The sequence below is a fragment of the Drosophila eugracilis genome, unplaced genomic scaffold (genome assembly GCF_018153835.1).
Source record: "Drosophila eugracilis isolate 14026-0451.02 unplaced genomic scaffold, ASM1815383v1 contig_2154, whole genome shotgun sequence".
In the NCBI taxonomy this organism is placed as follows: domain Eukaryota; kingdom Metazoa; phylum Arthropoda; class Insecta; order Diptera; family Drosophilidae; genus Drosophila; species Drosophila eugracilis.
The window spans coordinates 1,972,825-1,995,363 of record NW_024573038.1 but is presented as its reverse complement, the minus strand read 5'-3'; the positions used below and the strand labels follow the sequence as shown (position 1 = coordinate 1,995,363).

Below are 22,539 nucleotides of genomic sequence, written 5' to 3'. Positions count from 1 at the left end.
AGGTGGCCGTCTGAATTGCTAATTCTCTGGCGGGCAGTCACGTTCTCTTTCAAATCCGTCATAAAAATAAATTGAATCTATTGACCGGTACTATGTAGAAGTGCATTTTTACCTTAAAGAAATTACTAACTAATCAAAAAGAGCAACAGAGAGGCAATTTAGTCTGCAAACAGACTCAAAACTTGGTATTTTGATACCAAAAATTAAACAATCGTCGATTGAAGGTAACAAATATATAATTTTAGATTTTTCGGTTTTTTAAACAGGTTAAAATTAAGGATTTACCCTAAAAATTACTAAACATATATTTAGCAAAGTTAATGATTCATTTAAATCTAAAAATAATATAAAACATGAAACTATATGAATCTATGAATTATATTAATGTTACGATTAACAATAAATGTATTTATACCCGTTAATCGTAATGTAAAAGGTTATACTAGATTCGTTGAAAATTATGTAACAGGTAGAAGAAAGCGTTTTCGACACCATAAAGTACATATATTCTTGATCCGTCCGTCCGTATGTCCGTATGAAAGCTCAGTTCTCAGGAACTATAAGAGAGACAACGTTGAGATTAAGCATAAAGGTTTATTTCAGCATCCTGCCTTTCCCACTCTAACGCCCACAAATCACGAAAAACTAAAATCGTTGAAATCTCAAGAACTATTAAAGATAGAAAGTTGAAACTCAGTATGTATAATCTTTAGATGCCAGCGCATCTTATAGTGGTACCATTATCCGGCCACGCACACTCTGACGCCCACAAACCACAAAAAACTGTGCCGTCCATAATATCACAGTGTATGTTACAGTGTATGTCAGTTACTCAACATGCTTTCTCTGACAATAGGCGGCGCTTTGTAATTTCTACTAGCAAAATGAATATTTTAAAATTGTGTAAAACAGTAACGGGTATCTTATAGTCGCGGAACTCGACTGAAGCGTTTCTTCTTGTTTTTATTATAAACGTAAAAATAGGATGGATAGGATAAGATTAGTAAGCTACTAAGTAGTTATGCAGATAATTATATCAGAAAGTTTCATCTCATTATGATTAAAAATATTTTTAGCTTTAAAGGCATGTTTAGCTTACCGTTTTCGTTTTTTTCAATTACCCTTAAAAGTTCATTAGCCCGACCTCGACTTCTCTGCGACCTTGGCATAATTACATATTTTTGCCGACAACAACTTCAAAACAAACCATTTTGGCCACTCTTAAATATCACGCATCCAGCGACGGCTGTCGGTGGCCAATAACTTGTCCATTGTCTACGTGAGCTGCATCCCCAAATAGGCAGTGGACTACCAGTAGGCCGTCATTACTGTTGTTTATGGCCACGATCTGCTGACAGCAGCTAATTCAATTTAAATTGTCCGGCAGTTCCACAGTTCCCTTTCCCCATTAAAACCCTTGTAACTCTTATAACTTTCGTCAATGCTTTTATACCCGTTACTCGTAGAGTAAAATGGTACTTAAGACGTTGGAAAGTATTTAACATGTAGGAAAAGCGTTACCGACCCTATAAAGTATATATATTCTTGTTTAGGATCAATAGCGAAGTCGATTGAGCCATGTCCGTCTGCCTGTCTGAGATCTCAGGAACTATAAGAGAGAAAAAGTTGAGATTAAGAATGAATATTCTTGAGGTCCATACACAGCGCAAGTTTATTTCCTGCCATGCCCTTTCTAACGCCCACAAATCGCGAAAAACTAAAATAGCGGAAATCTCAGGAACTATTATAGCTAAAAAGTTGAAATGAAATATGTATAATCTTGAGATGCCAGCGCATCTCATGGTACCATTATCCGGGCACACCCACTCTTACGCCCACCAAACTTAACAGGCGGTTTTCGCATTTTGTAAAAAAGCTGATATCTCGGTAACTATATGTGATAAAAATCATGTAGGCTTTTAAGATGCCCCCAATGCGAATTGCGATAAAACCAGAAAAACGAAAAATGCAAAAATCTCGAGAACAATGAGATGAAGGGAGAAGTCTACGCCAGAGGAGCATCAATGAATCCTGGCTTGACAGCAACGTAGGTAACGATGGCCAGGATGACAATACCCTGCGAATTAGAAAAACATTTAGTAACCAAAGACAGAGGGAAAACTCTTCAAACTCACGGATTTTAATATTTTAATGGTTGATTTGAATGGTGCTTTCGGTACGAAAACTTACTCGGCACCACTAGACTACGCCGCTGCTCCCGGACCACTCCTCATCTAAAAATATCAGTAATTAACAACAATAAACCGAAACCAAATACTAATGATGGCTTTTAATTTGAATATATGATTGTTCTTACATGTTTTCTCTTTATTTGTAAGCGTCCATATCGTTATTTATCCATCATTCTCCACCACCATCCAGAGTAAATCCGAAATATAATTTTTTTAAATAATTTTTTCTATCGATGCCGGATTTCGTTCTCGAGAAGTATGCTTATTCCACGTGCCGCCGACTAAGAAAATATACCATTTCCACAATCTTCTATAATAGTAAAAGCCTAAGTTGGCGATCACGTACCTAAGCGCACCATTCTCCTCAAAGCCAAACTTGGTGTACTGATGTAAATAAATATTTCTACGACTTACTATATAGCCTGGCTGGGCACGGTTATTTATGTTTCTTCTCTAAGTCTAAAAGAGCTCGACACAATTCTATCTTGTTTGAGTTAAGATTTACATATAACGATACGCACCTGGACGATGTCTTGCTATAAGAAACTATAAAACTATATATGTATGTATATACATGTACATACATGCCTTGTTAACGACATATCGTTCATTTTCGTCCGCTTCTAAATCTGTGTCAGATAAGTCATTCGTATTGGGCGTTTGTCTTTCCCTATTCGATAGTGAATCCACTTCGATTTTCAAATGACGATGCATCACACTAATTTTTCAGATCGTAAATTTCATTAGGTAAGCCAAAATCCCATTGGAGTTGCCACTTATGAGTTGGCATTTAATATTACTTATAGAAACATAAAAGGCTGATAGGCAATCGTGTCAATCGACACGTGAAACGTGAAATTTAAATTAATAGACCCACGTTTTGCCTTTACAAAATTCTTAATACGGAAAATAGTTTAGGTAATTTGTACCTTTAAAATTCTAAGCGGGTTTAATTCTAGATCTATCTCTATGAAAAAGAAATAAGAAGAAAGAAAGAAATAAAAGAGAATAGGAATAAGCCGAGTCTACAAGTAAAGCCTTGTAGATTGGTTAAGTAAAGGAACTATAGACTTCTTTCTAAATTTTTATTGTCCTAAGTGATCACAGTTTAGAAGTTCAGATGAGGAGTGGTGCGGGAGCAGCGGCGTAGCTAAGTGGTGCCGAGTAAGCCAGAGGGGAAGAATAGGCCAATGGAGCAGCCAGAGGAGCTGCTGCGTATTTGGCAACTACTGGAGCCACGGGAGCAATGACTGGAGCAGCAGCGATTCCATTGTAGTTCCTGGCGATCACCTGGCTACTGGTGGCGGTCACGACTGGAGCAGGAGCAGCCACTACTGCAGCTGGAGCAGTGTAGGCTAGAGGAGCGGTATAAGCCAGCGGGGAAGTGTAGGCCAGAGGAGCACCAATGAGTCCTGGTTTGGCAGCTACGCAGGCAACAAGAGCGAGGACAACAACGGCCTATGAATAAATTAATTCAATTAAAATAATCCACCATGGGTCCTTTCTTAAAGGTCTTACGTATTTGAACATGTTGGATATATTTCTTTGTTTGCTTCTTCGGAAGGCTAGAAACTGTTTGATATCCAACTGCTCTTGGAGGCGCATATTTATACCCAAAACACTGCCCAGCTCTGCTCTGACTCATGATCGTACGCATTCAGTTCATTTAAATGCTGCTACAGTCTCCCGTTACCATTTGCACTTTACCATAGTTTATGTGGTTTCCCACTGCTGAATGTGGAATAACTCTTGGTGGCCACCGAATTCGACGGCCTGAGGTCACAGACGCAGTCTCGTTTTGGTGTATAAATAGTGACATGGAAAGTGTTAAACGACATCAGACAAGTTCAAGTTTTCGAACAGAAAGCAACAATCAAATAAACCATCAAAATGTTCAAATCCGTGAGTTTAAGGAGTTTTCCATCTGTCTCGATTCCTAAATGTTTTTCTTCATCCGTAGGCTATTGTCATCCTGGCCATCGTTGCTTGTGTTGCCGCCAAACCAGGACTCCTGGGTGCTCCTCTGGCATATACCGCTCCTCTAGCCTACACTGCCCCCGCAGCTGTCGTGGCTGCTCCTGCTCCAGTCGTAACAGCCACCAGTAGCCAGGTGATCGCCAGGAACTTCAATGGAATCGCTGCTGCTCCAGTGATTGCTCCCGTAGCTGCTCCAGTGGTCGCAAAGTATACAGCTGCCCCTTTGGCCGCTCCATTGGCCTATTCTTCCCCTCTAGCTTACTCCGCACCACTGACCTACGCCGCTGCTCCTGCACCTCTCCTCATCTAAATTTTTAAGACTTGGTATGAATAAACTGAACCCAAACCGGAAAACTATGTAATCAGTCTTTTATTTCCGTTTTGTTGTAGACAAAAGAGGTATATTGAAAACATTCATCAAAAGCGGATATTCACTATTTCTTTTATGCTTAAATGCGGTAAACGTCGGAATAGTTTCCAGATCATGTCTAAGCATTTTATCGTCCTCATAAATTGTTCAAGGAAAAACCTTTGACCAAAGTGGCCTGACTTCGTCAGTTGATCTTAGGCGTTAATAATAAAAGCACTCAAGGGGACGACTAGACTGAAGATACCCCTTGGGGCGGAAACTCTTGGCATGGGATTTCTGCACTGTCATATTTTGATCAATGATATCTTCAAAGCCCCTAAGGCGAACTGGTGGGTGGTTGGAACCCCATTGATGATTGATTTCTTTTCAATCTTGTTTATCTTCTTCATCTGTAGATATTAAAGCTAAAATCACTTCTTGCGGTCTAAGAAAAGTTAGCTGAAAGTTTTTCGCTGTCTCTTCTGTTAACAACAATGTCTTTATCAGGCTAAATTTTATTTAATATTTCCTTACATTCCTTACAACTTTTAATAACGTGCTAGTAAGACTCTTGTGCTTCGATAACTCGCTAAGAATATTCTGGTTTTACCAACAGTCCATAGCTAAGCTCAAGAGCATTTAAATCACTCAGAAGTTCGTGGAGCCGTTCTGATTTCATCTAATCATTCATGGATCGCTTTTCTTCAGCCACAATAGTCCTGTGACAGAAACGACTTGTTCCTGACTCTTTCCGTCCATTTCCCACTTGATAATGGCATCAAGAGGGGAAACTTTGAGAATTTACTATTTTTGGAAGTGGAGTATATCATTTGTCATGTCTCTCCATACAACTCTACAACTGATTATACAAACGGTGGACTCGATATCGACTGATGGTGTTGGCGTTTATCCCCTGGGTAATTTCTATTCCGTCTTTCCGTCTTAAATAAATACATATTTATTCGTCCGATTCTTAATCTGTGGCAAATAAATCCGCTTTGATTTTCAATTAATTAACGACGCATTGTGCGAGAACATAACCACACGAATTTTTCAGCTATCAAATTTCCTTATGTATGCTAAAATCCCATTAGAGTTGCCACTTATTTTTTGGTAGTTAATATTACTTATCGAAATATAAAAAGCTGATAAGCAACCATGACAATCGATTAATTTACGTGAAATTTAAATTAACAGAGCCCCGTTTAGCCTTTAAAAAATTTTTAATGCGGTAAATAGTTTATGTAATTTGTACATTTAAAATTTTAAGTGGTGGTTGAGCAACTAAGAGTTTTTAACTGCTTTAGAATAAATAAATCGGGGCAGTTCAATTTCCAAATTTTTATTACGAGTTCAAATCAAAGCCAAATTAACTCCGCAACAAAAGCTTCTAGCTACAGCAGTTCTACAAAGCTCCCAAAAGCGCACGCGCGTCAATGTAACAGTAAAGCGCATGCGAAACGGAGATAATCAAAACAAACTAGAAACTGCTGATAAACCCGCCGCTGCTCATCCGTCTTTGGTTTGACTGCTTGGCCCAACAGTGGTTTTAATTCTAAGAAACAAAGTTCTAGAATGTGTATCGAGTGTTGTTCAGATTGCTGGAGATCTACATATCTCTATGAAAAAGAAATAAGAAGTGATTTGGCTTATTCCTACTTTCTAAGCATATTCCTGAAGAATAACTATTGTTTTAAGTAAAGCCTTGTAGACTGGTTAAGTAAAGGAACTATAGACTTCTTTCTAAATTTTTATTGTCCTAAGTGATCACAGTTTAGAAGTTCAGATGAGGAGTGGTGCGGGAGCAGCGGCGTAGCTAAGAGGTGCCGAGTAAGCCAGAGGGGAAGAATAGGCCAATGGAGCAGCCAGAGGAGCTGCTGCGTATTTGGCAACTACTGGAGCAGCCACGGGAGCAATGACTGGAGCAGCAGCGATTCCATTGTAGTTCCTGGCGATCACCTGGCTACTGGTGGCGGTCACGACTGGAGCAGGAGCAGCCACTACTGCAGCTGGAGCAGTGTAGGCTAGAGGAGCGGTATAAGCCAGCGGAGAAGTGTAGGCCAAAGGAGCACCAATGAGTCCTGGTTTGGCAGCTACGCAGGCAACAAGAGCGAGGACAACAACGGCCTATGAATAAATTAATTCAATTAAAATAATCCTCCATGGGTCCTTTCTTAAAGGTCTTACGAATTTGAACATGTTGGATATATTTCTTTGTTTGCTTCTTCGGAAGGCTAGAAACTGTTTGATATCCAACTGCTCTTGGAGGCGCATATTTATACCCAAAACACTGCCCAGCTCTGCTCTGACTCATGATCGTACGCATTCAGTTCATTTAAATGCTGCTACAGTCTCCCGTTACCATTTGCACTTTACCATAGTTTATGTGGTTTCCCACTGCTGAATGTGGAATAACTCTTGGTGGCCACCGAATTCGATGGCCTGAGGTCACAGACGCAGTCTCGTTTTGGTGTATAAATAGTGATATCACAAGTGTTAAACGACATCAGACAAGTTCAAGTTTTCGAACAGAAAGCAACAATCAAATAAACCATCAAAATGTTCAAATCCGTGAGTTTAAGGAGTTTTCCATCTGTCTCGATTCCTAAATGTTTTTCTTCATCCGTAGGCTATTGTCATCCTGGCCATCGTTGCTTGTGTTGCCGCCAAACCAGGACTCCTGGGTGCTCCTCTGGCATATACCGCTCCTCTAGCCTACACTGCCCCCGCAGCTGTCGTGGCTGCTCCTGCTCCAGTCGTAACAGCCACCAGTAGCCAGGTGATCGCCAGGAACTTCAATGGAATCGCTGCTGCTCCAGTGATTGCTCCCGTAGCTGCTCCAGTGGTCGCAAAGTATACAGCTGCCCCTTTGGCCGCTCCATTGGCCTATTCTTCCCCTCTAGCTTACTCCGCACCACTGACCTACGCCGCTGCTCCTGCACCTCTCCTCATCTAAATTTTTAAGACTTGGCATGAATAAACTGAACCCAAAACGGAAAACTATGTAATCAGTCTTTTATTTCCGTTTTGTTGTAGACTAAAGTGGTATATTGAAAACATTCATTAAAAGCGGATATTCACTCTTTCTTTTATGCTTAAATGCGGTAAACGTCGGAATAGTTTCCAGATCATGTCTAAGCATTTTTTCGTCCTCATAAATTGTTCAAGGAAAAACTTTTGACCTTTGGCCTGACTTCGTCAGTTGATCACATAATCATGAGATAGGGCCATATTGCTTATGGTTAGCGGGACTCTTAGGCGGTAATAATAAAAGCACTCAAGGGGACGACTAGACTGAAGATACCCATTGGGGCGGATACTTTTGGCTGGGATTTCTGCACTGTCATATTTTGATCAATGATATCTTCAAAGCCCCTAAGGCGAAGTGTAGATGATGGTGGGTGGTTGGAACCCCATTGATGATTGATTTCTATTCAATCTTGTTTATCTTCTTTATCTATGGGTATTAAAGCTAAAATCACTTCTTCCGGTCTAAGAAAAGTTAGCTGAAAGTTTTTCGCTGTCTCTTCTGTTAACAACAATGTCTTTATCAGGTTCAATTTTATTTAATATTTCCTTACATTCCTTACAACTTTTAATAACGTGCTAGTAAGACTCTTGTGCTTCGATAACTCGCTAAGAATATTCTGGTTTTACCAACAGTCCATAGCTAAGCTCAAGAGCATTTAAATCACTCAGAAGTTCGTGGAGCCGTTCTGATTTCATCTAATCATTCATGGATCGCTTTTCTTCAGCCACAATAGTCCTGTGACAGAAACGACTTGTTCCTGACTCTTTCCGTCCATTTCCCACTTGATAATGGCATCAAGAGGGGAAACTTTGAAAATTTACTATTTTTGGAAGTGGAGTATATTATTTGTCATGTCTTTCCAAACAACTCTACAACTGATTATACAAACAGTGGACTCGATATTGACTGATGGTGTTGGCGTTTATCCCCTGGGTAATTTCTATTCCGTCTTTCCGTCCTAAATAAATACATATTTATTCGTTCGATTCTTAATCTGTGGCAGATAAATCCGCTTTGATTTTCAATTAATTAACGACGCATTGTGCGAGAACATAACCACACGAATTTTTCAGCTATCAAATTTCCTTATGTATGCTAAAATCCCATTAGAGTTGCCACTTATTTTTTGGTAGTTAATATTACTTATCGAAATATAAAAAGCTGATAAGCAACCATGACAATCGATTAATTTATGTGAAATTTAAATTAACAGAGCCCCGTTTAGCCTTTAAAAAATTTTGAATGCAGTAAATAGTTTATGTAATTTGTACATTTAAAATTTTAAGTGGTGGTTGAGCAACTAAGAGTTTTTAACTGCTTTAGAATAAATAAATCGGGGCAGTTCAATTTCCAAATTTTTATTACGAGTTAAAATCAAAGCCAAATTAACTCCGCAACAAAACCACGCCGAATGCAAGAAGTACAGCTTAACAACAAAAGCTTCTAGCTACAGCAGTTCTACAAAGCTCCCAAAAGCGCACGCGCGTCAAAGTAACAGTAAAGCGCATGCGAAACGGAGATAATCAAAACAAGCTAGAAACTGCTGATAAACCCGCCGCTGCTCATCCGTCTTTGGTTTGACTGCTTGGCCCAACAGTGGTTTTAATTCTAAGAAACAAAGTTCTAGAATGTGTATCGAGTGTTGTTCAGATTGCTGGAGATCTATCTCTATGAAAAAGAAATAAGAAGTGATTTGGCTTATTCCTACTTTCTAAGCATATTCCTGAAGAATAACTATTGTTTTAAGTAAAACCTTGTAGATTGGTTAAGTAAAGGAACTATAGACTTCTTTCTAAATTTTTATTGTCCTAAGTGATCACAGTTTAGAAGTTCAGATGAGGAGTGGTGCGGGAGCAGCGGCGTAGCTAAGTGGTGCCGAGTAAGCCAGAGGGGAAGAATAGGCCAAAGGAGCAGCCAGAGGAGCTGCTGCGTATTTGGCAACTACTGGAGCAGCCACGGGAGCAATGACTGGAGCAGCAGCGATTCCATTGTAGTTCCTGGCGATCACCTGGCTACTGGTGGCGGTCACGACTGGAGCAGGAGCAGCCACTACTGCAGCTGGAGCAGTGTAGGCCAGAGGAGCGGTATAAGCCAGCGGGGAAGTGTAGGCCAGAGGAGCACCAATGAGTCCTGGTTTGGCAGCTACGCAGGCAACAAGAGCGAGGACAACAACGGCCTATGAATAAATTAATTCAATTAAAATAATCCTCCATGGATCCTTTCTTAAAGGTCTTACGAATTTGAACATGTTGGATATATTTCTTTGTTTGCTTCTTCGGAAGGCTAGAAACTGTTTGATATCCAACTGCTCTTGGAGGCGCATATTTATACCCAAAACACTGCCCAGCTCTGCTCTGACTCATGATCGTTCGCATTCAGTTCATTTAAATGCTGCTACAGTCTCCCGTTACCATTTGCACTTTACCATAGTTTATGTGGTTTCCCACTGCTGAATGTGGAATAACTCTTGGTGGCCACCGAATTCGATGGCCTGAGGTCACAGACGCAGTCTCGTTTTGGTGTATAAATAGTGATATGGAAAGTGTTAAACGACATCAGACAAGTTCAAGTTTTCGAACAGAAAGCAACAATCAAATAAACCATCAAAATGTTCAAATCCGTGAGTTTAAGGAGTTTTCCATCTGTCTCGATTCCTAAATGTTTTTCTTCATCCGTAGGCTATTGTCATCCTGGCCATCGTTGCTTGTGTTGCCGCCAAACCAGGACTCCTGGGTGCTCCTCTGGCATATACCGCTCCCCTAGCCTACACTGCCCCCGCAGCTGTCGTGGCTGCTCCTGCTCCAGTCGTAACAGCCACCAGTAGCCAGGTGATCGCCAGGAACTTCAATGGAATCGCTGCTGCTCCAGTGATTGCTCCCGTAGCTGCTCCAGTGGTCGCAAAGTATACAGCTGCCCCTTTGGCCGCTCCATTGGCCTATTCTTCCCCTCTAGCTTACTCCGCACCACTGACCTACGCCGCTGCTCCTGCACCTCTCCTCATCTAAATTTTTAAGACTTGGCATGAATAAACTGAACCCAAAACGGAAAACTATGTAATCAGTCTTTTATTTCCGTTTTGTTGTAGACTAAAGTGGTATATTGAAAACATTCATTAAAAGCGGATATTCACTCTTTCTTTTATGCTTAAATGCGGTAAACGTCGGAATAGTTTCCAGATCATGTCTAAGCATTTTTTCGTCCTCATAAATTGTTCAAGGAAAAACCTTTGACCTTTGGCCTGACTTCGTCAGTTGATCACATAATCATGAGATAGGGCCATATTGCTTATGGTTAGCGGGACTCTTAGGCGGTAATAATAAAAGCACTCAAGGGGACGACTAGACTGAAAGATACCCATTGGGGCGGATACTTTTGGCTGGGATTTCTGCACTGTCATATTTTGATCAATGATATCTTCAAAGCCCCTAAGGCGAAGTGTAGATGATGGTGGGTGGTTGGAACCCCATTGATGATTGATTTCTATTCAATCTTGTTTATCTTCTTTATCTATGGGTATTAAAGCTAAAATCACTTCTTCCGGTCTAAGAAAAGTTAGCTGAAAGTTTTTCGCTGTCTCTTCTGTTAACAACAATGTCTTTATCAGGTTCAATTTTATTTAATATTTCCTTACATTCCTTACAACTTTTAATAACGTGCTAGTAAGACTCTTGTGCTTCGATAACTCGCTAAGAATATTCTGGTTTTACCAACAGTCCATAGCTAAGCTCAAGAGCATTTAAATCACTCAGAAGTTCGTGGAGCCGTTCTGATTTCATCTAATCATTCATGGATCGCTTTTCTTCAGCCACAATAGTCCTGTGACAGAAACGACTTGTTCCTGACTCTTTCCGTCCATTTCCCACTTGATAATGGCATCAAGAGGGGAAACTTTGAAAATTTACTATTTTTGGAAGTGGAGTATATTATTTGTCATGTCTTTCCAAACAACTCTACAACTGATTATACAAACAGTGGACTCGATATTGACTGATGGTGTTGGCGTTTATCCCCTGGGTAATTTCTATTCCGTCTTTCCGTCCTAAATAAATACATATTTATTCGTTCGATTCTTAATCTGTGGCAGATAAATCCGCTTTGATTTTCAATTAATTAACGACGCATTGTGCGAGAACATAACCACACGAATTTTTCAGCTATCAAATTTCCTTATGTATGCTAAAATCCCATTAGAGTTGCCACTTATTTTTTGGTAGTTAATATTACTTATCGAAATATAAAAAGCTGATAAGCAACCATGACAATCGATTAATTTATGTGAAATTTAAATTAACAGAGCCCCGTTTAGCCTTTAAAAAATTTTGAATGCAGTAAATAGTTTATGTAATTTGTACATTTAAAATTTTAAGTGGTGGTTGAGCAACTAAGAGTTTTTAACTGCTTTAGAATAAATAAATCGGGGCAGTTCAATTTCCAAATTTTTATTACGAGTTAAAATCAAAGCCAAATTAACTCCGCAACAAAACCACGCCGAATGCAAGAAGTACAGCTTAACAACAAAAGCTTCTAGCTACAGCAGTTCTACAAAGCTCCCAAAAGCGCACGCGCGTCAAAGTAACAGTAAAGCGCATGCGAAACGGAGATAATCAAAACAAACTAGAAACTGCTGATAAACCCGCTGCTGCTCATCCGTCTTTGGTTTGACTGCTTGGCCCAACAGTGGTTTTAATTCTAAGAAACAAAGTTCTAGAATGTGTATCGAGTGTTGTTCAGATTGCTGGAGATCTATCTCTATGAAAAAGAAATAAGAAGTGATTTGGCTTATTCCTACTTTCTAAGATATTCCTGAAGAATAACTATTGTTTTAAGTAAAACCTTGTAGATTGGTTAAGTAAAGGAACTATAGACTTCTTTCTAAATTTTTATTGTCCTAAGTGATCACAGTTTAGAAGTTCAGATGAGGAGTGGTGCGGAGCAGCGGCGTAGCTAAGTGGTGCCGAGTAAGCCAGAGGGGAAGAATAGGCCAAAGGAGCAGCCAGAGGAGCTGCTGCGTATTTGGCAACTACTGGAGCAGCCACGGGAGCAATGACTGGAGCAGCAGCGATTCCATTGTAGTTCCTGGCGATCACCTGGCTACTGGTGGCGGTCACGACTGGAGCAGGAGCAGCCACTACTGCAGCTGGAGCAGTGTAGGCCAGAGGAGCGGTATAAGCCAGCGGGGAAGTGTAGGCCAGAGGAGCACCAATGAGTCCTGGTTTGGCAGCTACGCAGGCAACAAGAGCGAGGACAACAACGGCCTATGAATAAATTAATTCAATTAAAATAATCCTCCATGGATCCTTTCTTAAAGGTCTTACGAATTTGAACATGTTGGATATATTTCTTTGTTTGCTTCTTCGGAAGGCTAGAAACTGTTTGATATCCAACTGCTCTTGGAGGCGCATATTTATACCCAAAACACTGCCCAGCTCTGCTCTGACTCATGATCGTTCGCATTCAGTTCATTTAAATGCTGCTACAGTCTCCCGTTACCATTTGCACTTTACCATAGTTTATGTGGTTTCCCACTGCTGAATGTGGAATAACTCTTGGTGGCCACCGAATTCGATGGCCTGAGGTCACAGACGCAGTCTCGTTTTGGTGTATAAATAGTGATATGGAAAGTGTTAAACGACATCAGACAAGTTCAAGTTTTCGAACAGAAAGCAACAATCAAATAAACCATCAAAATGTTCAAATCCGTGAGTTTAAGGAGTTTTCCATCTGTCTCGATTCCTAAATGTTTTTCTTCATCCGTAGGCTATTGTCATCCTGGCCATCGTTGCTTGTGTTGCCGCCAAACCAGGACTCCTGGGTGCTCCTCTGGCATATACCGCTCCCCCTAGCCTACACTGCCCCCGCAGCTGTCGTGGCTGCTCCTGCTCCAGTCGTAACAGCCACCAGTAGCCAGGTGATCGCCAGGAACTTCAATGGAATCGCTGCTGCTCCAGTGATTGCTCCCGTAGCTGCTCCAGTGGTCGCAAAGTATACAGCTGCCCCTTTGGCCGCTCCATTGGCCTATTCTTCCCCTCTAGCTTACTCCGCACCACTGACCTACGCCGCTGCTCCTGCACCTCTCCTCATCTAAATTTTTAAGACTTGGCATGAATAAACTGAACCCAAAACGGAAAACTATGTAATCAGTCTTTTATTTCCGTTTTGTTGTAGACTAAAGTGGTATATTGAAAACATTCATTAAAAGCGGATATTCACTCTTTCTTTTATGCTTAAATGCGGTAAACGTCGGAATAGTTTCCAGATCATGTCTAAGCATTTTTTCGTCCTCATAAATTGTTCAAGGAAAAACCTTTGACCTTTGGCCTGACTTCGTCAGTTGATCACATAATCATGAGATAGGGCCATATTGCTTATGGTTAGCGGGAAGTCTTAGGCGGTAATAATAAAAGCACTCAAGGGGACGACTAGACTAAAGATACCCCTTGGGGCGGAAACTCTTGGCATGGGATTTCTGCACTGTCATATTTTGATCAATGATATCTTCAAAGTCCCTAAGGCGAACTGTAGATGATGGTGGGTGGTTGGAACCCCATTGATGATTGATTTCTTTTCAATCTTGTTTATCTTCTTTATCTGTGGGTATTAAAGCTAAAATCACTTCTTCCGGTCTAAGAAAAGTTAGCTGAAAGTTTTTCGCTGTCTCTTCTGTTAAGAACAATGTCTTTATCAGGTTAAATTTTATTTAATATTATATATATTTCCTTACATTCCTTACAACTTTTAATAACGTGCTAGTAAGACTCTTGTGCTTCGATAACTCGCTAAGAATATTCTGGTTTTACCAACAGTCCATAGCTAAGCTCAAGAGCATTTAAATCACTCAGAAGTTCGTGGAGCCGTTCTGATTTCATCTAATCATTCATGGATCGCTTTTCTTCAGCCACAATAGTCCTGTGACAGAAACGACTTGTTCCTGACTCTTTCCGTCCATTTCCCACTTGATAATGGCATCAAGAGGGGAAACTTTGAAAATTTACTATTTTTGGAAGTGGAGTATATTATTTGTCATGTCTTTCCAAACAACTCTACAACTGATTATACAAACAGTGGACTCGATATTGACTGATGGTGTTGGCGTTTATCCCCTGGGTAATTTCTATTCCGTCTTTCCGTCCTAAATAAATACATATTTATTCGTTCGATTCTTAATCTGTGGCAGATAAATCCGCTTTGATTTTCAATTAATTAACGACGCATTGTGCGAGAACATAACCACACGAATTTTTCAGCTATCAAATTTCCTTATGTATGCTAAAATCCCATTAGAGTTGCCACTTATTTTTTGGTAGTTAATATTACTTATCGAAATATCAAAAGCTGATAAGCAACCATGACAATCGATTAATTTATGTGAAATTTAAATTACCAGAGCCCCGTTTAGCCTTTAAAAAATTTTGAATGCGGTAAATAGTTTATGTAATTTGAACATTTAAAATTTTAAGTGGTGGTTGAGCAACTAAGAGTTTTTAACTGCTTTAGAATAAATAAATCGGGGCAGTTCAATTTCCAAATTTTTATTACGAGTTAAAATCAAAGCCAAATTAACTCCGCAACAAAACCACGCCGAATGCAAGAAGTACAGCTTAACAACAAAAGCTTCTAGCTACAGCAGTTCTACAAAGCTCCCAAAAGCGCACGCGCGTCAAAGTAACAGTAAAGCGCATGCGAAACGGAGATAATCAAAACAAACTAGAAACTGCTGATAAACCCGCTGCTGCTCATCCGTCTTTGGTTTGACTGCTTGGCCCAACAGTGGTTTTAATTCTAAGAAACAAAGTTCTAGAATGTGTATCGAGTGTTGTTCAGATTGCTGGAGATCTATCTCTATGAAAAAGAAATAAGAAGTGATTTGGCTTATTCCTACTTTCTAAGCATATTCCTGAAGAATAACTATTGTTTTAAGTAAAACCTTGTAGATTGGTTAAGTAAAGGAACTATAGACTTCTTTCTAAATTTTTATTGTCCTAAGTGATCACAGTTTAGAAGTTCAGATGAGGAGTGGTGCGGGAGCAGCGGCGTAGCTAAGTGGTGCCGAGTAAGCCAGAGGGGAAGAATAGGCCAAAGGAGCAGCCAGAGGAGCTGCTGCGTATTTGGCAACTACTGGAGCAGCCACGGGAGCAATGACTGGAGCAGCAGCGATTCCATTGTAGTTCCTGGCGATCACCTGGCTACTGGTGGCGGTCACGACTGGAGCAGGAGCAGCCACTACTGCAGCTGGAGCAGTGTAGGCCAGAGGAGCGGTATAAGCCAGCGGGGAAGTGTAGGCCAGAGGAGCACCAATGAGTCCTGGTTTGGCAGCTACGCAGGCAACAAGAGCGAGGACAACAACGGCCTATGAATAAATTAATTCAATTAAAATAATCCTCCATGGATCCTTTCTTAAAGGTCTTACGAATTTGAACATGTTGGATATATTTCTTTGTTTGCTTCTTCGGAAGGCTAGAAACTGTTTGATATCCAACTGCTCTTGGAGGCGCATATTTATACCCAAAACACTGCCCAGCTCTGCTCTGACTCATGATCGTTCGCATTCAGTTCATTTAAATGCTGCTACAGTCTCCCGTTACCATTTGCACTTTACCATAGTTTATGTGGTTTCCCACTGCTGAATGTGGAATAACTCTTGGTGGCCACCGAATTCGATGGCCTGAGGTCACAGACGCAGTCTCGTTTTGGTGTATAAATAGTGATATGGAAAGTGTTAAACGACATCAGACAAGTTCAAGTTTTCGAACAGAAAGCAACAATCAAATAAACCATCAAAATGTTCAAATCCGTGAGTTTAAGGAGTTTTCCATCTGTCTCGATTCCTAAATGTTTTTCTTCATCCGTAGGCTATTGTCATCCTGGCCATCGTTGCTTGTGTTGCCGCCAAACCAGGATTCTTGAGTGCTCCTCTGGCATATACCGCTCCTCTAGCCTACACTGCCCCCGCAGCTGTCGTGGCTGCTCCTGCTCCAGTCGTAACAGCCACCAGTAGCCAGGTGATCGCCAGGAACTTCAATGGAATCGCTGCTGCTCCAGTGATTGCTCCCGTAGCTGCTCCAGTGGTCGCAAAGTATACAGCTGCCCCTTTGGCCGCTCCATTGGCCTATTCTTCCCCTCTAGCTTACTCCGCACCACTGACCTACGCCGCTGCTCCTGCACCTCTCCTCATCTAAATTTTTAAGACTTGGCATGAATAAACTGAACCCAAAACGGAAAACTATGTAATCAGTCTTTTATTTCCGTTTTGTTGTAGACTAAAGTGGTATATTGAAAACATTCATTAAAAGCGGATATTCACTCTTTCTTTTATGCTTAAATGCGGTAAACGTCGGAATAGTTTCCAGATCATGTCTAAGCATTTTTTCGTCCTCATAAATTGTTCAAGGAAAAACCTTTGACCTTTGGCCTGACTTCGTCAGTTGATCACATAATCATGAGATAGGGCCATATTGCTTATGGTTAGCGGGACGTCTTAGGCGGTAATAATAAAAGCACTCAAGGGGACGACTAGACTGAAGATACCCCTTGGGGCGGAAACTCTTGGCATGGGATTTCTGCACTGTCATATTTTGATCAATGATATCTTCAAAGTCCCTAAGGCGAACTGTAGATGATGGTGGGTGGTTGGAACCCCATTGATGATTGATTTCTTTTCAATCTTGTTTATCTTCTTTATCTGTGGGTATTAAAGCTAAAATCACTTCTTCCGGTCTAAGAAAAGTTAGCTGAAAGTTTTTCGCTGTCTCTTCTGTTAAGAACAATGTCTTTATCAGGTTAAATTTTATTTAATATTATATATATTTCCTTACATTCCTTACAACTTTTAATAACGTGCTAGTAAGACTCTTGAGCTTCGATAACTCGCTAAGAATATTCTGGTTTTACCAACAGTCCATAGCTAAGCTCAAGAGCATTTAAATCACTCAGAAGTTCGTGGAGCCGTTCTGATTTCATCTAATCATTCATGGATCGCTTTTCTTCAGCCACAATAGTCCTGTGACAGAAACGACTTGTTCTTGACTCTTTCCGTCCATTTCCCACTTGATAATGGCATCAAGAGGGGAAACTTTGAGAATTTACTATTTTTGGAAGTGGAGTATATCATTTGTCATGTCTTTCCATACAACTCTACAATTGATTATACAAACAGTGGACTCGACATCGACTGATGGTGTTGGCGTTTATCCCCTGGGTAATTTCTATTCCGTCTTTCCGTCCTAAATAAATACATATTTATTCGTTCGATTCTTAATCTGTGGCAGATAAATCCGCTTTGATTTTCAATTAATTAACGACGCATTGTGCGAGAACATAACCACACGAATTTTTCAGCTATCAAATTTCCTTAGGTATGTCAAAATCCCATTGGAGTTGCCACTTATTTTTTGGTAGTTAATATTACTTATCGAAATATCAAAAGCTGATAAGCAACTATGACAATCGATTAATTTATGTGAAATTTAAATTACCAGAGCCCCGTTTAGCCTTTAAAAAATTTTGAATGCGGTAAATAGTTTATGTAATTTGAACATTTAAAATTTTAAGTGGTGGTTGAGCAACTAAGAGTTTTTAACTGCTTTAGAATAAATAAATCGGGGCAGTTCAATTTCCAAATTTTTATTACGAGTTAAAATCAAAGCCAAATTAACTCCGCAACAAAACCACGCCGAATGCAAGAAGTACAGCTTAACAACAAAAGCTTCTAGCTACAGCAGTTCTACAAAGCTCCCAAAAGCGCACGCGCGTCAAAGTAACAGTAAAGCGCATGCGAAACGGAGATAATCAAAACAAGCTAGAAACTGCTGATAAACCCGCCGCTGCTCATCCGTCTTTGGTTTGACTGCTTGGCCCAACAGTGGTTTTAATTCTAAGAAACAAAGTTCTAGAATGTGTATAGTGTGTTGTTCAGATTGCTGGAGATCTATCTCTATGAAAAAGAAACAAGAAGTGATTCGGCTTATTCCTGAAGAATAACTATTGTTTTAAGTAAAGCCTTGTAGATTGGTTAAGTAAAGGAACTATAGACTTCTTTCTAAATTTTTATTGTCCTAAGTGATCACAGTTTAGAAGTTCAGATGAGGAGTGGTGCGGGAGCAGCGGCGTAGCTAAGTGGTGCCGAGTAAGCCAGAGGGGAAGAATAGGCCAATGGAGCAGCCAGAGGAGATGCTGCGTATTTGGCAACTACTGGAGCAGCCACGGGAGCAATGACTGGAGCAGCAGCGATTCCATTGTAGTTCCTGGCGATCACCTGGCTACTGGTGGCGGTCACGACTGGAGCAGGAGCAGCCACTACTGCAGCTGGAGCAGTGTAGGCCAGAGGAGCGGTATAAGCCAGCGGGGAAGTGTAGGCCAGAGGAGCACCAATGAGTCCTGGTTTGGCAGCTACGCAGGCAACAAGAGCGAGGACAACAACGGCCTATGAATAAATTAATTCAATTAAAATAATCCTCCATGGATCCTTTCTTAAAGGTCTTACGAATTTGAACATGTTGGATATATTTCTTTGTTTGCTTCTTCGGAAGGCTAGAAACTGTTTGATATCCAACTGCTCTTGGAGGCGCATATTTATACCCAAAACACTGCCCAGCTCTGCTCTGACTCATGATCGTTCGCATTCAGTTCATTTAAATGCTGCTACAGTCTCCCGTTACCATTTGCACTTTACCATAGTTTATGTGGTTTCCCACTGCTGAATGTGGAATAACTCTTGGTGGCCACCGAATTCGATGGCCTGAGGTCACAGACGCAGTCTCGTTTTGGTGTATAAATAGTGATATGGAAAGTGTTAAACGACATCAGACAAGTTCAAGTTTTCGAACAGAAAGCAACAATCAAATAAACCATCAAAATGTTCAAATCCGTGAGTTTAAGGAGTTTTCCATCTGTCTCGATTCCTAAATGTTTTTCTTCATCCGTAGGCTATTGTCATCCTGGCCATCGTTGCTTGTGTTGCCGCCAAACCAGGATTCCTGGGTGCTCCTCTGGCATATACCGCTCCTCTAGCCTACACTGCCCCCGCAGCTGTCGTGGCTGCTCCTGCTCCAGTCGTAACAGCCACCAGTAGCCAGGTGATCGCAAGGAACTTCAATGGAATCGCTGCTGCTCCAGTGATTGCTCCTGTAGCTGCTCCAGTGGTCGCAAAGTACGCAGCTGCTCCGCTGGCGTACTCCTCCCCGCTAGCTTACACATCTCCTTTGGGCTACAGTGCCTTGCCATCTGCTCCAGTTCTTCTCTAAGAAGCTGTAAAATAAAAAAACAAATCGAACTCGAATTCTTCTTCTTGTTTTCGTCGTCCGCTAATTGGATTTACCGTTGGCATACTAAGACAGCCAATGCCCACAACCTGCTGATGGGAGATTTGAAAGTTTTCATATGCTGGTCACGTAATGGCTATAAAAATTATTGTCAGCTCAGCGGCAGCTGCCGTCCAATGTTTGTTACATTAAATTGTGCGAAATTGATTTGTATTCGAGGTCTATTTTGCTTTTCAGCTACGGGTACAGGGCATGGCAATTATGTCAAGGTCAAAAAATGACCTGTGACCGCTGGGAACCCTTGAATTCGCACTCGTAGGAAGTGCCAAACAGCTTGTTGTAGACCTAATCAACTGAAATTTGGCTTCCTTTTTGGAAGTGGCGTTTGCCGTAAATACCGTTTTTTAATAGCGACGTGCATCGGGAGTATTGATTGTAAGCCATCTAAGCTGCTGTAAGGCGCGTAGCATTCTTAAAGGTTGTGGAATAAAAATATATTGAGTGCATCCATTAATGATAAACCTTGTTATTCAAATTGGATGGATATATGTACTTCGGAAGGTGTCGTTATATGTAAACGATATCGTTTTCGGCATCAAAAGCCTGTACTTAGGTTTCGATTTCGGGAAGAGCTTAAAGATGGTCTAGGACTTTTATCTACAACGTTTTAAATTTCTTATTTTGTGTTTTTTTTGTTAGTCTTGCTTGTTATGGTTTATCGAAGAATTTACTAAGCTTATTTAATGCTTTAAGCCAGTTAGCTTTGCTTTCTGTTTTATTTCCTGGAACTTTCTTTCAATAGTACTTTAATTGTGATAGACATTAATGGATCACGCATGCAAATTAAAAATGAAACACGAAAACACACTTCAGTTTCATATATTCTGGGATCTTTTTATGAACTTTTATAAGATATGCACAGAAATCATTATTCATTCGGGGGTCTTCGGGGTCTTTAAATAATTTTTTGTTGTTTATAAACGTTACTTGTAAGTTTGGAGTAATTGTATTAATTGGAACAGGTTGATAGATCTTACAAGGTGTACATAATATATTTTTGATTTTTGATCTCGATAGATTGTTATGATTAGGTATGCATTATTCTGTAATGCTTGCTTAACATTATTAAAAAATGTATTTCTTACACAACATTTAAAACGTTATTATGAAATTGGAAATTGTTAAATTCAGATTTAGCTAAAAACAAGAGGAAACGCTATAGTCGAGTGCCGCGACTATAAGATACCCGTTACTGTTTTACACAATTTTAAAATATTTATTTTGCTAGTTGAAAATTTATTTGCTGCCCATGACAGGCCTTATAACCTTAATTTCTTTATAAATAGAGAAATAATGTTCCGATTTGAAAAATCTTTGGTAAATCGATAGATATTAACAAAAATAAGTAATACAAGGTCAAACGAAGGCATTCATAATAATATTATAGACGCCACAGTTTTCCGCGGTTTGTGGGCGTTAGAGTAGGCGTGGCCGGCTGCAACTTCGTGGCAAGTTGCAGACGCATCTCTTAAATACGTGTTCCTAAGCAGTAGCTCTTATAGTTTTTAAGATTTTTGCATTTTTGGTTTTTTGGGTTTTGTGGGCGTTAGAGTGGGCGTGGCTTGTTCGAAAAAAAACAATTCACATTGGGAGCATCATTAAAACCTACATGCTTAATCCAAACTTTCTATCTCTTATAGTTACCGAGATATCTGCTTTTCTAGAAATTCCGAAAACCGGCTTTTGAGCCTTGTGGGCGTATGGGTGGGTGTGGCCGGATAGTAAAACAACTGTAAGATAAGCTGGCATCTAAAGATTATACTTTCTGAATTTCAACTTTCTAGCTCCAATTTAAATCCTATATTTCTTATCAATTCATAAGATCTTTATTAAAAATACATATATCGTAAATACTTTGTATATATCATATACGTGTTTAATAAAATATAAAAAAGGCGTAAAAACACTATTCCTACGACAAACATAACATAACATAAGGATACAAAAATAATTCAAACACCGCTAAAAATTGACTTTTTCTTCTTTTTTGAGCCTTTGCAATCAATGAATGAATACCATATACCACTTTAGTCTAAAACAAATTGGAAATAAAAGATAAATGACATAGGTTTCCGTTTTGGGTTCAGTTTATTCATGCCAAGTCTTAAAAATTTAGATGAGGAGAGGTGCAGGAGCAGCGGCGTAGGTCAGTGGTGCGGAGTAAGCTAGAGGGGAAGAATAGGCCAATGGAGCGGCCAAAGGGGCAGCTGTATACTTTGCGACCACTGGAGCAGCTACGGGAGCAATCACTGGAGCAGCAGCGATTCCATTGAAGTTCCTGGCGATCACCTGGCTACTGGTGGCTGTTACGACTGAAGCAGGAGCAGCCACGACAGCTGCGGGGGCAGTGTAGGCTAGAGGAGCGGTATATGCCAGAGGAGCACCCAGGAGTCCTGGTTTGGCGGCAACACAAGCAACGATGGCCAGGATGACAATAGCCTACGGATGAAGAAAAACATTTAGGAATCGAGACAGATGGAAAACTCCTTAAACTCACGGATTTGAACATTTTGATGGTTTATTTGATTGTTGCTTTCTGTTCGAAAACTTGAACTTGTCTGATGTCGTTTAACACTTTCCATATCACTATTTATACACCAAAACGAGACTGCGTCTGTGACCTCAGGCCATCGAATTCGGTGGCCACCAAGAGTTATTCCACATTCAGCAGTG

The 22,539-nt window shown here is 40.3% G+C and overlaps 10 protein-coding genes, 4 long non-coding RNA genes and 1 pseudogene across 15 annotated transcripts; 6 read left to right on the top strand and 9 right to left on the bottom strand.

The window, feature by feature from the left end:
- Positions 1 to 3,263: 3,263 nt before the first annotated feature.
- LOC108108397 (cuticle protein 16.5-like) lies at positions 3,264 to 3,895 on the bottom strand. Its single transcript, XM_041818226.1, has 2 exons — positions 3,711 to 3,895; positions 3,264 to 3,650 (listed from the first exon to the last, which is right to left on the bottom strand). The coding sequence occupies exons 1-2, from the start codon at positions 3,795 to 3,797 to the stop codon at positions 3,309 to 3,311; spliced, it is 429 nt and encodes a 142-aa protein (XP_041674160.1). The 5' UTR covers positions 3,798 to 3,895; the 3' UTR covers positions 3,264 to 3,308.
- Positions 3,896 to 4,003: 108 nt separating this feature from the next.
- LOC108108647 (cuticle protein 38-like) lies at positions 4,004 to 4,513 on the top strand. The gene is made up of 2 exons (XM_017216750.2): positions 4,004 to 4,094; positions 4,153 to 4,513. The coding sequence occupies exons 1-2, from the start codon at positions 4,083 to 4,085 to the stop codon at positions 4,477 to 4,479; spliced, it is 339 nt and encodes a 112-aa protein (XP_017072239.1). The 5' UTR covers positions 4,004 to 4,082; the 3' UTR covers positions 4,480 to 4,513.
- A 1,772-nt stretch (positions 4,514 to 6,285) lies between these two features.
- On the bottom strand, positions 6,286 to 13,092 carry LOC121529674 (calphotin-like). The gene is made up of 6 exons (XM_041818359.1): positions 12,865 to 13,092; positions 12,450 to 12,804; positions 9,495 to 9,691; positions 6,917 to 6,960; positions 6,706 to 6,823; positions 6,286 to 6,645 (listed from the first exon to the last, which is right to left on the bottom strand). Exons 1-6 carry the CDS (start codon positions 12,949 to 12,951, stop codon positions 6,301 to 6,303), a joined length of 1,146 nt encoding a protein of 381 aa, XP_041674293.1. The 5' UTR covers positions 12,952 to 13,092; the 3' UTR covers positions 6,286 to 6,300.
- Positions 6,990 to 7,521, top strand: LOC121529989 (cuticle protein 38-like). Its single transcript, XM_041818227.1, has 2 exons — positions 6,990 to 7,089; positions 7,148 to 7,521. The coding sequence occupies exons 1-2, from the start codon at positions 7,078 to 7,080 to the stop codon at positions 7,472 to 7,474; spliced, it is 339 nt and encodes a 112-aa protein (XP_041674161.1). The 5' UTR covers positions 6,990 to 7,077; the 3' UTR covers positions 7,475 to 7,521.
- LOC121529993 lies at positions 8,063 to 8,681 on the bottom strand. Its single transcript, XR_005993724.1, has 2 exons — positions 8,439 to 8,681; positions 8,063 to 8,369 (listed from the first exon to the last, which is right to left on the bottom strand). It is a non-coding gene; the product is annotated as an uncharacterized LOC121529993 (long non-coding RNA).
- Positions 9,336 to 9,889, bottom strand: LOC121529988 (cuticle protein 67-like). Its single transcript, XM_041818225.1, has 2 exons — positions 9,786 to 9,889; positions 9,336 to 9,725 (listed from the first exon to the last, which is right to left on the bottom strand). Exons 1-2 carry the CDS (start codon positions 9,870 to 9,872, stop codon positions 9,381 to 9,383), a joined length of 432 nt encoding a protein of 143 aa, XP_041674159.1. The 5' UTR covers positions 9,873 to 9,889; the 3' UTR covers positions 9,336 to 9,380.
- LOC121529990 (cuticle protein 38-like) lies at positions 10,078 to 10,601 on the top strand. Its single transcript, XM_041818228.1, has 2 exons — positions 10,078 to 10,169; positions 10,228 to 10,601. The coding sequence occupies exons 1-2, from the start codon at positions 10,158 to 10,160 to the stop codon at positions 10,552 to 10,554; spliced, it is 339 nt and encodes a 112-aa protein (XP_041674162.1). The 5' UTR covers positions 10,078 to 10,157; the 3' UTR covers positions 10,555 to 10,601.
- On the bottom strand, positions 11,144 to 11,762 carry LOC121529994. The gene is made up of 2 exons (XR_005993725.1): positions 11,520 to 11,762; positions 11,144 to 11,450 (listed from the first exon to the last, which is right to left on the bottom strand). It is a non-coding gene; the product is annotated as an uncharacterized LOC121529994 (long non-coding RNA).
- A 61-nt stretch (positions 13,093 to 13,153) lies between the features above and the next one.
- On the top strand, positions 13,154 to 13,681 carry LOC121529991 (annotated as a pseudogene).
- Positions 13,682 to 14,230: 549 nt separating this feature from the next.
- LOC108108681 lies at positions 14,231 to 14,842 on the bottom strand. Its single transcript, XR_001772487.2, has 2 exons — positions 14,610 to 14,842; positions 14,231 to 14,540 (listed from the first exon to the last, which is right to left on the bottom strand). It is a non-coding gene; the product is annotated as an uncharacterized LOC108108681 (long non-coding RNA).
- Positions 14,843 to 15,506: 664 nt separating this feature from the next.
- On the bottom strand, positions 15,507 to 16,147 carry LOC121529987 (cuticle protein 67-like). The gene is made up of 2 exons (XM_041818224.1): positions 15,957 to 16,147; positions 15,507 to 15,896 (listed from the first exon to the last, which is right to left on the bottom strand). The coding sequence occupies exons 1-2, from the start codon at positions 16,041 to 16,043 to the stop codon at positions 15,552 to 15,554; spliced, it is 432 nt and encodes a 143-aa protein (XP_041674158.1). The 5' UTR covers positions 16,044 to 16,147; the 3' UTR covers positions 15,507 to 15,551.
- Positions 16,148 to 16,245: 98 nt separating this feature from the next.
- Positions 16,246 to 16,772, top strand: LOC108108680 (cuticle protein 38-like). Its single transcript, XM_017216785.2, has 2 exons — positions 16,246 to 16,340; positions 16,399 to 16,772. Exons 1-2 carry the CDS (start codon positions 16,329 to 16,331, stop codon positions 16,723 to 16,725), a joined length of 339 nt encoding a protein of 112 aa, XP_017072274.2. The 5' UTR covers positions 16,246 to 16,328; the 3' UTR covers positions 16,726 to 16,772.
- Positions 16,773 to 17,321: 549 nt separating this feature from the next.
- On the bottom strand, positions 17,322 to 17,927 carry LOC121529992. 2 transcript variants are annotated; one of them, XR_005993723.1, is made up of 2 exons: positions 17,697 to 17,927; positions 17,322 to 17,631 (listed from the first exon to the last, which is right to left on the bottom strand). It is a non-coding gene; the product is annotated as an uncharacterized LOC121529992 (long non-coding RNA). The 2 variants fall into 2 exon arrangements; XR_005993722.1 differs by having other exon boundaries at positions 17,701 to 17,927.
- A 651-nt stretch (positions 17,928 to 18,578) lies between these two features.
- On the bottom strand, positions 18,579 to 22,390 carry LOC108108738 (cuticle protein 38-like). Its single transcript, XM_017216876.2, has 4 exons — positions 22,364 to 22,390; positions 21,986 to 22,305; positions 19,029 to 19,146; positions 18,579 to 18,968 (listed from the first exon to the last, which is right to left on the bottom strand). The coding sequence occupies exons 1-4, from the start codon at positions 22,373 to 22,375 to the stop codon at positions 18,624 to 18,626; spliced, it is 795 nt and encodes a 264-aa protein (XP_017072365.2). The 5' UTR covers positions 22,376 to 22,390; the 3' UTR covers positions 18,579 to 18,623.
- On the top strand, positions 19,319 to 19,823 carry LOC108108739 (cuticle protein 12.5-like). Its single transcript, XM_017216877.2, has 2 exons — positions 19,319 to 19,412; positions 19,471 to 19,823. The coding sequence occupies exons 1-2, from the start codon at positions 19,401 to 19,403 to the stop codon at positions 19,786 to 19,788; spliced, it is 330 nt and encodes a 109-aa protein (XP_017072366.1). The 5' UTR covers positions 19,319 to 19,400; the 3' UTR covers positions 19,789 to 19,823.
- Positions 22,391 to 22,539: the final 149 nt, after the last annotated feature.

Bases quoted from the DNA above. Each gene is read 5' to 3' on its own strand.
- LOC108108397 (XM_041818226.1), bottom strand. From the start codon at position 3,797: ATGCGCCTCCAAGAGCAGTTGGATATCAAACAGTTTCTAGCCTTCCGA. The intron at 3,651-3,710 runs GTAAGACCTTTA...ATTTATTCATAG, and splicing joins TATCCAACATGTTCAAATAC to GCCGTTGTTGTCCTCGCTCT.
- LOC121529988 (XM_041818225.1), bottom strand. From the start codon at position 9,872: ATGCGCCTCCAAGAGCAGTTGGATATCAAACAGTTTCTAGCCTTCCGA. The intron at 9,726-9,785 runs GTAAGACCTTTA...ATTTATTCATAG, and splicing joins TATCCAACATGTTCAAATTC to GCCGTTGTTGTCCTCGCTCT.
- LOC121529674 (XM_041818359.1), bottom strand. From the start codon at position 12,951: ATGCGCCTCCAAGAGCAGTTGGATATCAAACAGTTTCTAGCCTTCCGA. The intron at 12,805-12,864 runs GTAAGACCTTTA...ATTTATTCATAG, and splicing joins TATCCAACATGTTCAAATTC to GCCGTTGTTGTCCTCGCTCT. The intron at 9,692-12,449 runs GTGATCACTTAG...TTGCCTGCGTAG, and splicing joins CTCATCTGAACTTCTAAACT to CTGCCAAACCAGGACTCATT.
- LOC121529987 (XM_041818224.1), bottom strand. From the start codon at position 16,043: ATGCGCCTCCAAGAGCAGTTGGATATCAAACAGTTTCTAGCCTTCCGA. The intron at 15,897-15,956 runs GTAAGACCTTTA...ATTTATTCATAG, and splicing joins TATCCAACATGTTCAAATTC to GCCGTTGTTGTCCTCGCTCT.
- LOC108108738 (XM_017216876.2), bottom strand. The intron at 19,147-21,985 runs CATCTAAATTTT...ATCATGAGTCAG, and splicing joins GCTGCTCCTGCACCTCTCCT to AGCAGAGCTGGGCAGTGTTT. The intron at 18,969-19,028 runs GTAAGACCTTTA...ATTTATTCATAG, and splicing joins TATCCAACATGTTCAAATTC to GCCGTTGTTGTCCTCGCTCT.